The sequence below is a fragment of the Bombyx mandarina genome, chromosome 10, assembly GCF_030267445.1.
Source record: "Bombyx mandarina strain Sakado chromosome 10, ASM3026744v2".
Taxonomy (NCBI): domain Eukaryota; kingdom Metazoa; phylum Arthropoda; class Insecta; order Lepidoptera; family Bombycidae; genus Bombyx; species Bombyx mandarina.
The window spans coordinates 14,728,531-14,742,534 of NC_143217.1; the positions used below are offsets into that span (position 1 = coordinate 14,728,531).

General features: G+C 42.7%; 1 protein-coding gene and 1 pseudogene across 1 annotated transcript; one reads left to right on the plus strand and one right to left on the minus strand.

Annotated features, from left to right (window-relative positions):
* The first annotated feature begins 994 nt into the window (after nt 1-994).
* Nucleotides 995-12,179, plus strand: LOC114248907 (putative cytosolic Fe-S cluster assembly factor GL21135). The gene is made up of 8 exons (XM_028182337.2): nt 995-1,167; nt 1,576-1,790; nt 2,217-2,362; nt 2,814-2,972; nt 3,190-3,438; nt 3,672-3,882; nt 4,182-4,339; nt 5,139-12,179. The coding sequence occupies exons 1-8, from the start codon at nt 1,102-1,104 to the stop codon at nt 5,399-5,401; spliced, it is 1,467 nt and encodes a 488-aa protein (XP_028038138.2). The 5' UTR covers nt 995-1,101; the 3' UTR covers nt 5,402-12,179.
* LOC149502262 (uncharacterized) lies at nt 9,693-12,912 on the minus strand (annotated as a pseudogene).
* Nucleotides 12,913-14,004: the final 1,092 nt, after the last annotated feature.

Below are 14,004 nucleotides of genomic sequence, written 5' to 3' on the forward strand. Positions count from 1 at the left end.
GAGATTTATGCATTTGTCAAATATCTTGTATTCTATGATGGCTACCGCTACATCACTCCCCCAGAGACCGGAGGTCGTGCGATTAATTTAGCATTTTCCGTGCTGAGATTAGCTTGCTAGTGCCAGTGTTACTCGAATTCTCCGGTGAGTCGAGACTGAGTTTTGAATGCCGCCATAATGCCGTTAATACAGAGCTGCCACGCCGGACATATGTGACCCCAAGTGTTGATGACCGGATCGTGGGCTGTGATGGGTTGTAGAGGCTTGATGAGGCAGTGAGGATGCATGCCGTAGGAACAGGAAGCGCGGCAAGTCGGCTACGATGGGCATATTGAGGCTGTCATGCTGGTCTGCTGCGGGACGTCTATTGATGACTTACGATTTTAACTTCGAGAGTGCGGAAAGAAGGTAAGAACGCGTCTCGGTTTTCTAAAAAAATATATGTTTGCACCAGTGAAGTAAGATTCACAAACTTATATAATTTAAAATTATGCATTAGCGTAATAAATATTATTAGGTAATAAATATTATTAGCGTAAGTAAATCAGCAACTCTCAAAGTGGTTAGTGATGTTTAGGCTTAACTATTTTTTGTAGTTAAATAACAGAAAAACTTGCATTCGTAATTTTCATGCAAATTAACAAAAAAAAATATTTTATTATTGCATCAATCGAATCATAATATTATTTTTAATATCCACTATACACAAAAGTGTTAAAACACTTTAATGTATATATTACTATTATAGTATTATATTACACAAAAGTGAACTTATCTAGCATGTGAATTTTAGAATATTCCTTAAATTTTAAACAATTTTAACCAAATGAATTAAAATAAAATACCGTTATGTTTAAGTTTATTTAAGTAACATTGCCTCATTTAGTTATATTTAAATTAAGTAATTGTGAAGTACCTATTTTAAATTAAGTATCATTTACCATTTTTCATATAGAAAAAAAACCACAAACATCATTTAATGTCATATGTCATTTTCAGCTGTGTTGATAAAATGTAACGTCATAACCTCGCACTTTATCAAATTAATCGTATATCACATTTATTATTTACTTCATACCAAGACGCCTGTTCAATAATAAAATGGCATCTCGATTTAGTGGTGCATTACAACTTACGGATCTTGACGATTTCATAACTCCTTCACAGGTATGTTTTTTTGTTTTCAATAAAATCCTGTGCTGGCGAAAAAAAAGAAACAATTCAAATATAACTTTTTTGTAACAATTCTTTTCATTTTAGTTGAATTCTTATAAAAAATTTGTACCAACTTTGATAATATAATTATTTATAATATACTATAATTTATACAAGCACTACTAACTATCGAATCAAAATTGAAACAAAAGGGACTTTAAAGTAAAAATTATTCTGAATTTAACAATCAGAGGTTTTATCGTATTAAGTTTTTTTTACTATTTCATACATTTACTCTATTTAAAACTAGTACTATAACAATAAATGAGTGAACAACTCATCGGGTATTAAGTGTTAACATCAAGCAAACTTATGAAAGTGAATCAATCAGTAAACTTATCATAAAGTTAAAATTTTTAGGAATGCGTAAAACCAATCAAAATCGAGAAATCAAAAACAAAGACAGGTGCCAAAATAAAGATTGGCGAAGGCGGGTACTTTGATGTGTCAAGCGGAACAGAGCAGAAGTTGAAGAAAGTTGAAATCACCTTAGCAGACTGTCTTGCATGCAGCGGATGTATCACATCTGCTGAAAGTGTGCTCATTACTAAACAAAGTCAAGAAGAGCTACTTAAGTAAGTCCTGTGAGTTTTCATTACCAAAGAGAGTTTCTAACATAATATCACGAAATACCTAACAAGTTAAAGAAGGAATAACTCTTAATGTATAAAAAATAAGGGGGGAGTTGACGGGGTTATTAATTCCTGGCCACCTGGTCCATAAAGATTATAGAAGCCCGTATACATCACTAAGTGAATGCCGGCACCCACTGTGAGACACTGGATCAAAGTATATTTCATAAGAGCTATGCCATTCTTCAAACCAAAAGTATGACTGCTTTTTGGCAAAAAAAAGGTGCGATAACGGTAGTCCTCCCTACAAGTAGCATTAGACACTTAAATGAATAGTAGTTCCTATTCATGAAACAAAAGTATAATTACCATTATGTATTGTTGTTAATGTTAATTATATTTTGCATAGTAAACATATTTTAATTTCAGGGTATTTTCAGACCGCAAATACACAGACAGTAAAGGAGTGGTGAAGGATGTTAGTTTAATAGTAATATCTCTGTCGCCGCAACCCATACTGTCACTAGCAGCTAGGTACAAGCTACCGCCTGAAGATGCCACAAATAAATTAGCAGGTCTATATTTATAATGATATTATAATGAAAACATTCCAGAAATACTCAGCAGAAACTAACTGTATTGTGTTTCGAAATACATTCACATTTCATCTCTTTGCTATGAATACAAAATAAATAAAAACAGCTTAGTTTGCAGTAGATACTAAATAAATTTTCTGAGGATTTTGTTTGACATATGTGATACATAAATGGCAAATGAATTCTATTCCTCTATTACAATGAAACTTCTTGTAACAAGGTGGTTACCAACAGTCACAATATGATGTCAATAAGCTCTGTAACCAAACACCAAGTGTCCTGTAGACAAATCTAAAGGTTATGTAGATTTAATTGTAATAACAAATTACAAGATGATTTGGTTAATTTGGAGGTCCTTACAATGTCTACAAGTTTGAATTTAAAATAAATTTATTTAACTATGAAGTTAACTTTTAATTCATTATCACAGGGTACTTTAAAAGTCTTGGAGCAGATCTAGTTCTTGACATGACGATAGCAGAAGACTTATCTCTGTTAGAAGCACAGCAAGAATTTGTACAAAGGTATCAGGATCAACAGGCTGATCCCAATGGAAAATATCTGCCGATGTTAGCCAGTTCGTGCCCTGGTAAGCATGCTTTAGTTTGAGAATATATATTATTGGTACTATATGCCTATTTCTGCTGCTATAAAATAATACCAATTTAAAAAAATTGAGCAGTAATTAATATCTTACTTTATATTTCAAGTTGACATTCGATGGTGGCTTTGTTCATAAAGATTTACATTTATACGAAAACTCTTATTAAAAACAATTAACCAACCAACTAATCAACAATTTTCAGGCTGGGTGTGCTATGCTGAAAAAACGCACGGTAACTTTATACTACCCTACATATCCACCACAAAATCCCCACAACAAATAATGGGCTCTCTGGTAAAGCAGTACCTGTCCCGTACCAAGGAGCTTACTCCCGGAGAGGTCTACCACGTGACCGTCATGCCGTGCTACGATAAGAAGCTAGAAGCATCTCGGGAGGAATTTTACAATGATTTGCTTAGCTGTCATGATGTAGACTGTGTCATAACTGCGAGTAAGTATACAATTGTTTATGAGAATTAATAATTCTTTCAATACTATTTTCTTTTATAATATTTAGACAGCTGTGCAATAAATTAATGAAGCTTCCTTATTTGCATTGTAATTTTTCTAGACACATGTACGGCTGATTTGTAATATCCTACGATATATTCTAGAAGCAAAATATATTAATAAATAAATCGTTAAACAAAAGTCAGGGCAGCCCTATAAATGTGAAAATTTTAGTCGAGCTAGAACAAATGTTGGACAACAGCAACATGTCACTAAACGATGCGGAGAGCTCTTCGTTGGACAGTCCGTGGGGCGAAGGGGCTCCCGCGGCAGTCCGACGGCACCGGGGCTCCGGCTCGGGGGGCGGCGCCGACCATGTCTTCCTCTACGGAGCCGAACAACTCTTTGGAGAGACCGATGCTCAACTCGTGTATAGGAATCTAAGGTGAGTCTGTTATGGCTACGTTAGAAGGACGAGGTAGTGGTGGCCAGCTGCGCGGTCGCCGACACCAGCTGCTCAAGTCCACGCGTTAGTGGCGCCTCATGTGGTGAGGTCTTTAAATGGTCAGTTCATAGTTTACGTGCAGTACATACACGTCACAAGCTAAAGGCTGCTTGAGACAAGAGGCTGTGGCTTCATTTCAATAACTTGAAAACTACCAGGTCCATTGTTAGTGTTCGTTGGTCCTTATCATCAAAACGGATAAAACAAAAATATATGTTTTCCTTTATAACATCTTCCAGGAATCCAGACTTCAAAGAGGTGACTTTAGAGAGAGACGGCAAAGAGGTGCTTCGTTTCGCGATCGCCAACGGCTTCAGAAACATTCAGAATCTCGTCCAGAAACTAAAGAGGGGGAAGTCTCCCTACCACTACGTCGAAGTCATGGCTTGTCCTTCAGGTAGGTAAATTAGGAATAAGGACGCAAATGCTTAATTATCTGATGTAGTCAAAGATAAGAAGTAAGAAACCAGATCGTGAGTGAGTTGGCTACTTTTTAACCGACTTTAAAAAGAAGGTTCTCGATTCAACAGTTTTATTTATTACTTCAGAACTTTTATCTCCGTGAATTAATTTTGAAGATTTTTTTATTTATTTATTTGAAAGCTGATGCTTCTCTTGTGATCCCATTTCAATTTTATCAAGATTTGACCTGTGGTTTTTCCCGGTCACCGTCCTCGTCGAACCTGTCGCTTGCGACGAAGGGCTCGACGAGCGAATTAACCCACAGACACAGCCCACTGAGTTTCTCGCCGGATCTTCTCAGTGGGTCGCGTTTCCGATCCGGTGGTAGATTCTGTGAAGCACTGCTCTTGCTAGGGTCAGTGTTAGCAACTCTCCGGTTGAGCCCCGTGAGCTCACCTACAAACGTTAGGGTGAAACTGAAATAACCACTCAAGGCTATCAGCATATGCATAAAAAAAAAAGTGGTTTTTCTTAATAATACTTTTTTAATTGACCCAATGTAGTATTGTTGATATTTTCATTTTATTACAGTTGAAGTCGATTTTCTTTGTTGTTAACTAATTTTGTTTTATGGGCAACTAGAGAATGTTATGAACAAAAAGAAATAGTCTGAGCAACGTTTACGAATTTTTAAATACTTCACCTTTTTTGTTATGCTAAAATTTGGACAGGTCAAATTAGCTAGCTCTGTAATATCTAAAACAGTATTATAATAAGGCCGCCCCCGCTCTCAGGTTGCCTCAACGGCGGCGCCCAGGTGCGGGCCGGGGGGGGCCAGGCGCGGGCCGCGGGGGGCGAGGCGGGGCGCGAGCTCGTGCTGCGACTAGAGACGCTGTACTCGCAGCTACCGCTGGCCACGCCCGCCGAGAACAAGTTCCTGAGGAAACTGTACACGGACTGGCTCGACGGGAAAGATTCAGATAAAGCCAAGGCCGTCCTGCACACCACGTACCGCGCCGTCGAGAAGTCCGATATCGTCCTTAATATTAAGTGGTAGCTGCTCGCGTTGACGGCCCGGGAGGGGGCGCCGCGGGGGGTTGGGGGGACCAACTTCTAATTCCACTATCATTGTAGGCCGAAGAACATACGGCCTACCTGACGGTAATTAGTCATCGTCGCTCATGGACATCAACAATGCCAGGGACACAGCCAAGCCGCTATATACCGTAAAATAACTCTGTGCATTACTTCAAAGTGCAATTTAATTCAGAGTGTTTTCGTCAAATGTCTTTATTTATACTAGAGTTATGTTTCACAAGTAGGAAAACTAATGTCAATATATAAAAAATTATGTCACCGTTATTTTTTTTAATGTGACATGTAATTGCTAGCACTTTCCCGAAATTATCGGGCTGCATGCTGCAAACGGCTCGGATAACCACTTAATATCAGATAGGCCATGAGATTGTCCAACCATCTTAGAAATTAATAAATGACTTCTTTCGTTTAGGCCTATCATACGTCATCTTTCTACTCACACCCCAACCCCCACTTAAATGCCCACACTTCACGTATTACCGACTGTGTCACTACACATTGTGCTCCGAATAAAATGAATCCGCTCATATTTGGGAGAAACGCCATGTGAGCTAACTAAGTACGTAGCGGATCTAACTAGTTAGTACAGTAAAAAAAAAAAAAACTTTAAGTAGCACGAGTAGGTATAGAATATATATAGGTATAGAGTATAGCCGAAGCGAAGGTACTTTACCCGTCCGCTTCGCTGACCATTTAAAATTAACATTTTTAACACTAAGATTCCGACCGGCGGGGCTTTTGTGAGTTCGGTGTTCCGGGCTGTTTGCGAAGAAGATATGGAAATGACACTGATTTGTATGAGGTTTTAATAGAAAAGCACACACAATAACTAAAATAAAAATAAAAAGTTAAGAGAAGCTAAGATGTACAATATTTTGCCGGTCGACATCGCGCGCGAGAACTCGGTCTCAGCGGGGGGCATGGCGGCGGCGGGGGCGGTATCGCACGTTCGGATACTTGGTTCCGTTATATCCTCCCCCCCCTCTGAGTCACTAGAACGCCTCGTTGATGGCTCGGCAGAAGCAACAAGACGCGGCCGTCCTCGCAGGCGTCGATGCTGTACTGAAGCCGAGACCTGACCGGTTTGATTACGATACGGCTTCAAATGAGAAGCATGAAATTTCCCTAAAATCTTCTAATTCAAATCAGTAACCTCATAGGTAGTAGGACTAATGATATTGCTAATCTGTTAGGGTCGTTCACGCTTAGGCATGAACTGCTTCGTTCTACCTTTGGCGGCGTTACTTAACAAGTGCGTAGAGAGAAAGAAGGACTAGATCACCTACTTGGTAACTGGAACCGGATAGCCGACTTTTGTCGGATTGCAACTTCCTATCATCCAGATGATGTTCAGCGTAAGGCATTGGTTCTCCCCCTGGTCTGAAGACATCCTCATTGCACTGCAGAAGAGTAGCTAGGCGGCCACGCTCGGGAGGGCTCAGCATAGTTCCCTCGTTTTCTCTTCAAAAATCAACAGCGGAACAAGGCGTGAGGTCACCGGAATACTCGAACTCCAATGGAAAAACTCGTTCAAAACCTTGGTAGCGCCATGTCGAAGTATCGAAGTCGATGGCTAAACCAGCTGCTACTAAAAAGTCTACACCCAATAATGTGTCATTATCCTGAGCGTCCAGGAATACCACGAATTCTATGGGAATCATCTTACCAAGTAATAACTTCACATCAAGTGTCCTTGACAGCATTTGTCTTGTTTGCATTGAACCATCCGCGAGCTTAACACGTATAGAACTAGGGAGAAAAGGCTGGTTATGCTGTTGCAGTAAGGCGTAGAGTGAAGAACCGGCAACAGTTCATTTGGCTGCGGTGTCGATTAAACCCCTACCTCGGATTCCTAAAATCTCTGTACCTAAAATAGGTCGTCGCGCGTTGCCATTTTGCGAAGAAGTTACAGACGAAAAGGTGACAGAACTATGACCATTAAAATTTGTGATCTTAACCGGTGCATAAATTTCCAATTTTTGTCCTGAAAAATGTTTTGTTCACCCTACTTTTATATTCCGGACGGCCACCGCTCAGGTTTCGGCCATCACGTGTGATTTTTAGACTTCTTACGTTGAAATGTGGCAGCTCGAGTATTGCCGCAGTGTCTGTCGCGGAACGGGTGCTGGGATTGCTTCAAGGAAAATAACGAGGCTCAGTATGGCGTTCACACGGTCCTCGTGGCTTGACCGGCGCAGGGCGGAGGAGCGAGTCTCTTCTTGGTTCTTCTTCCGGAGAGGAGTTGAATCGTCGGCTCGCTGTCTCGAACTGAATTTTGCAGGTCGTGGTGTCGTCGTACCTCTTTGCGGGGGCACGGAGCGGGCCTCGGGGAAACCCCTCTGCCCGGGCCTGTTTCTCCCTTCCTATCGAGGCAGGGGTGATGAACTGCAGGTTCGAGATGTCGGAGGTAATTAAGGAGTTCTTGGGTGAATCCATTTGTGTGGTCGTCGTGGCCTAACGGATAAGACGTCCGGTGCATTCGTGTTGAAGCGATGCACCGGTGTTCGAATCTCGCAGGCGGGTACCAATTTTTCTAATGAAATACGTACTTAACAAATGTTCACGATTGACTTCCACGGTGAAGGAATAACATCGTGTAATAAAAATGAAACCCGCAAAATTATAATTTGCGTAATTACTGGTGGTAGGACCTCTTGTGAGTCCGCACGGGTAGGTACCACCGCCCCGCCTATTTCTGCCGTGAAGCAGTAATGCGTTTCGGTTTGAAGGGTGGGGCAGCCGTTGTGACTATACTGAGACCTTAGAACTATATCTCAAGGTGTGTGGCGCATTTACGTTGTAGATGTCTATGGGCTCCAGTAACCACTTAACATCAGGTGGGCTGTGACATCGTCCACACAGCAAAGCAATAAATAAAAATAAAAAAACCCCTTTTACGAATACCTGAGAAGGACGGTCTACATGTGCTAACAGGTTCAATGTTTCCTAGACATTTTTTTAACAGAGCCTGCGCCATTTTAGTAGCGTATTTAAACGTAATAGGAGTAAAGGTTATAATAGATGGACTAGTATTCCTTTTAACAAATACTGCATTTACCTCTTTACGTTGAAACCACCTCCCAGCGTTACTAGTTATTTGCTCGCAGCTATCTAGATCAAGATATGCGCCAAAAATGGTGTGGAATACAACTTGAGCAGTTTTTACTTTGTCCCCTCCACTTTTAATTCTAAAGAACAGCTCACCCCTATGTACAAGATGGGTAAATTTTTTAATCATCTCTACCCCTGAAAAGCTCCATGGAACTTTATCTACACTTGGTATATTCCACACAGTATAATAGACCATCAGTGGAAAATAGAACTTCTGGGTGGATCTCGCAGTCGTTATTATTAGAATATCTCCCAATTCTTTCAAAATCTCGGCCACATTCCCCTGACTGCGGGCCTCCTTCAAGCAATTCATTATTTTTGAGGCCATTGGAAGCATCTGTAAACTGTTCATCAATGCTGATGTTAGTTTATTATAATATTTGTCTTCCATGACCAACACTAATGCTTGACTCATGGGGCCTAAACTTCTTATCACACCTGTACGTCTTTCCGGAGCGAAAGTAATACCCTGCAATAGTGGAACGTGCTGGCTATTGAGACCATATTGTGTAATGTTTTGAGTCATCTCACGGGTTTTATCAATTTTCCTATCTGATCCTACCCGATGAGTCTCTGTTAATGCTTTTTCTACCCACGCTTTCTCTTACTCTGAATCTAGTTACTTCGGTTCTTACTTCGTCGAAGCTAGCTTTAAATAAAGTCATTAGCTCAACCAAGGGTATTGCTATCAGAAAGTTTAGCTCTAATTTCGATTTCTTAACCTCATCTACTACGTTAGCTATGGAGACTTCTACATTCCCTACTTTGGCGCTGTATTCTCGAATTTTGCAGCGAGGTAGGCCCCTTATTTATGGCAACCCACGTGCGCTCGTCTAGTACTGTGATAAGTTCGAGGCGCGGTGGGTGTCTATTGTTTTCTGGGCCGCCTCGCTCGCTCTATTATTTGTCCATTGTTTTCTCGCTCTATTATGACTCGCTACCGCGCTCCTAAGCCAAATCAAAGACCACGAGAACCAATCTTTATTTACAGAATAAAATATTTACAATTTAACTTATTTCTACGTTTAGCCTATTTCTATTAACAACTTATTTGTATTTAGTTGGACTTTCTCTATTTCTATTTATTTGTCACGGACATCCTCTTATTTTACAATATTTTTAACATATCTTAACTATTCCTAATTATTATGTCCGTCGCGAACATCCTCCTGCCGTGCAGCGTCGTTGACGTCGCTGCATCCTCCTTGGTGAGCGGCGGGCATCGTGGGCAGCACGATGAGTTTCTTCGCCGGGCGTCGCAGGATACCGCCGGTGGTGCGCACGTCAACCGCTCGGGTGATGCCGTCGGACCCTGGGTAAACCTCTTCGATGATCCCGCGTGGCCAGGTGTTCCGTGGAAGCGTTCCGTCTGCTATAATTACGACGTCGCCTATCTTCAGGGCGGGCCCGCGGCTGTGGGGCTCCCGCCGGTTCTGCAGGTCGGGCAGGTACTCCCGGAGCCAGCGACTCCAAAAAACGTGTGCCAGACGTTGAGCTGCGCGCCAGTGTGCGCGCCCTATGAGGTCGGCGTCGTCGAACTTGCCCGGCAAGGGGACTCGCGCCGGGCCTCCTCGCAGGAAGTGGTTCGGTGTGAGCGGGTCGGGGTCGTTGGCGCTCACCGATACGTGGGTGAGAGGTCGGCTGCTTACTGTAAACTCTGCCTCTGTTAGCAGAGTGTGCAAGACTTCGGGCGTCGGGTGCCTCGGCTGTTCAGTGGTCGAGAGCGTGGCCTTTACCGCCCGCACCATTCGTTCCCATACGCCGCCCACGAACGGCGCGCCCGGTGTGATGAAGCGCCACTGTATAAATCTTGAGCTCGCCTCGTGCTCGGTTGCCTTGTCCAGGGCTTGGAGCAGCTCCTTGTCGGCACCCCGTAAGTTGGTGCCGTTGTCGTTCCATATCCGTTGGGGCTCCCCGGCGCGCAATCATGTGCCGGAGTGCCATCACCGCTGAATCAGTGCTGAGGGTCACTGCCGGTTCCAGGTGTACCGCACGCGTCGTGAGACACGTGAAGATGGCCACGTACTGCTTCTGCGTGCTTCTGCCGGTGGTAATGTGATAGGGCCCGAAGTAGTCGAAGCCTACATAGGTGAACGGTCGCCGATGGTGTGCCAGTCTGCTCGGTGGGTGGTCGGCCGTGGCTGGACGCGGTGGTATGTCCTTACGGATACGACACTCGAGACAGCTGTGTATCACGCTCCGTGTTACTGGGCGTAAGCGTAGGACCCAGTACGACTGTCGGCACTCGGCGATTGTAGCTTCGATTCCGGCGTGGTTCATCTTCCTATGGATGAAGTCTATTAGAAGCCTTGTTTTGTGGCGGGATCCGTCTAACAAGAGGGGCGAGGTGATGACGTCCGCTCCTTCGATGTTGCCAATGCGTCCGTTTATCCTGAGCATTCCGTCCGTGTATGTTACGGACAAGCTTCGCAATCGGCTTGTTGGGGGTACTTGCTTCCCTCGTTGGAGCGCCAAAATCTCTTCTTCGAAAGCTGCCCGCTGACTCTGACGCCAAATGAGCATCTCGGCGCGTCGTAGTGTATCGGCGTACAAAGTCTTTTACGGCTACGTCATCGGGAACATTGGCGGCGTCTCTGTACGATTCTATTGCGTCGATAAAACCTTCTACTGACTCGTCTGCGCGTCCGCTGAATACAGATTTGCAGCGGCTGAAGTTGTTGGCGGGCCGATGGTCGAATGTAGGAATCGCCGACTGCCTGACGCTATCGAGCAGCTCCCTGAACGCGTCTAGCTGCGTTTGTTAAAGGGTGTTGATCAGCATGGTGATGTCTTCCGGATGGAAGCAAACACTGGCGGTTGGCGCGTCACTCGAAGGCGCGGGCGGCGGCGACGCGGCTCTCGCGTTTTTTTACACTATTGCGAAATTTCTAGTTAGTATAGATATAGATTCAGAGCTTGGCTGCCGGGAAGCAAACAAGTTCAAAATGTCACATTGACATATGACACTCCCTGATCAATGCATTGAACAAAATGAGCAATATTTAATGGAACGTAAAATAACATTTCCACAATTGAGAGGCTATTTCAGTTTCACCCTAACGTGTGGGTGTGCTCACGGGGCTTAAACCGGGAGTGTTGCTAACACGGGCCCTAGCAAGAGCCGTGCTTCGCAGAATCTACCACCGGATCGGAAACGCGACCCACTGAGAAGATCCGGCGAGAAACTCAGTGGGCTGTGTCTATGGGTTAATTTACTCGTCCAGCACTTCGTCGCAAGCGAGGACGGTGACGGTGCTTAAGGTACCTAGAAGCACCGTTAATGGATCGATACAATATCAAGAGATAACAATTCAGTGCCTTTTTCATGTCAACACCAAAGTACATAACATGTATTATATAAGATGAACGTAAATCTAGAGGTGTCAGCTACCATATATTATGGTCTGATCCGATAGAATTCGTACAATTGTGTTTGTAAAAGCTTCCCTTCGAATATCAAGAACACTAATAATAATTATTCTTGATGTTCTGTTATTTCTATTTATTATGTATTCTATTATATTTAGTTTATTTTAATTATTATAAGAGGATTAGTGATAAGAAAGACGATAGTTGTGATTTTCGTGTAACTAAGTTATTGAATAAATACGTTTGGTAATATTAAATCTGTTGTTTTTATCCATTACCTACGCATTCGATTGCCGTAAGAACGGCTGCTTTCTAAATACCTATTTAATTGTTTTCTATTGTTTTCATAAGCCAATCGGGACAATGTATAATGTCAATCTTTTTTTAATTGCTTTAATGGATTACGAAGCTCACGGCTCACTTGGTGTTAAGTAGTCACTAGAGCTCACCAACATTAACCACGTCAATACCGCCACCCACCTTGAGACGTGAGTTCTATGGTCTCAATTTTATAGTACAACGATTACTCCACCCTTCAAACTGGAACGCATTATTGCTTCACGGCAGGAAAAAGCAAGTTGATGGTACCCCACCGTGCGGGCTCACATAATACGCTATCACCAGTAATTCGCCCGGCCTTCGTTCTCGTCGAACACGTCGCTTGCGACAAAGGGCTCTGCGAGTAAATTAATCCACAGACACAGCCCAAGCACTGAGTTTCTCGCCGGATCTTCTCAGTGGGTCGCGTTTCCAATCCGGTGGTAGATTCTGCGAAGCACGGCTTTTGCTAGGGTTATTGTTAGCAACGTCGTCAGGTTTGAGCCCCGTGACCTCACCTATGTGTAGGGTTACGCTGAAATGGACTCATAAATTAGGTGAAAAAAAGTAATTCGCGTTTAATTTAAAAGTAGCTCTGTCAGGACCTAGTCGATTTAAAATGTAATGTTAATTAATTAATTAAAATGCCTATGGTAAATTTACCATAGGCATTTTTCACATTATTAATTACGTTCTGACAATTTAAAAACGTCGGTCCCGCCTTCTAAGCTCTACATACTGTACTCTAATTATCTGATAACATGGTATATTTTTGGTATTTCCCTTGATTACACTGTAGAGGGTTAGTAGTTCAATGTCCACCTGATATTAAACAAGATGGCAGTACCTACCCTCTTCGGCTTGATAGTCACCCACTGGATTATGCAATATTTTACTAGTTTTCTTTTCATTATCCGTTCATCCGTTTCTATAAGCAAACTTATAATTTCTGGCTTTTCGAATGCTCTAGAAATACTTCCGGTATCTGTTATTCCATAGTCAATGCTTGTAGCAGCATCTATCGGAAATTTGGTGAAACGATATGGAGCAAGAATTTCAAGAAAATTCTTTTTTTTTTTTTTATTGCTTAGATGGGTGGACGAGCTCACAGCCCACCTGGTGTTAAGTGATTACTGGAGCCCATAGACATCTACAACGTAAATGCGCCACCCACCTTGAGATATAAGTTGTAGGGTCCAAGGGCGGATCCAGCTTTGGCGCCAGGAGGGGGTCACATAGTCAAATTTAGATGCGTTCGTTCCCAGACGATTGCCATTATACAAAGTTAATTAATTAAATATTGAAGGTATGTAGTTACATAAAATCTGTATGGTTACAAAATATATAAATAAAATCATTATATTCAATTAGTGGTCCACCTAAGTCCTGGAACCAGCTCAGGGGGTGGTCATGATCCCCATGACCCCCCCCCCTGGATCCGCCATTGCTAGGGTCTCAAGTATAGTTACAATCAAACAAGATTTCGATGATTGATGGAATCAATTAAAACACACGCATGTGCACGCTTTAAAGGTTTCCGAACGGTGTGAGGTGACAATATTTCAAAAGTTTACCCACTGAGTTACTCGTCCGATCTTCTCAGTGGGTCGAGATTCCGAACCGGTGGTAGATTCTGCGAAGTACTGCTCTTGCTAGGGTTGATGTTAGCAAATTCTATCGGGTTGAGCCCGTGAGCTCACCTACCCGTCGGCGCGTGGCTGGAATAGCCCCTTAAGCTACCAGCTAATAGGTAGGGAAAAAAAT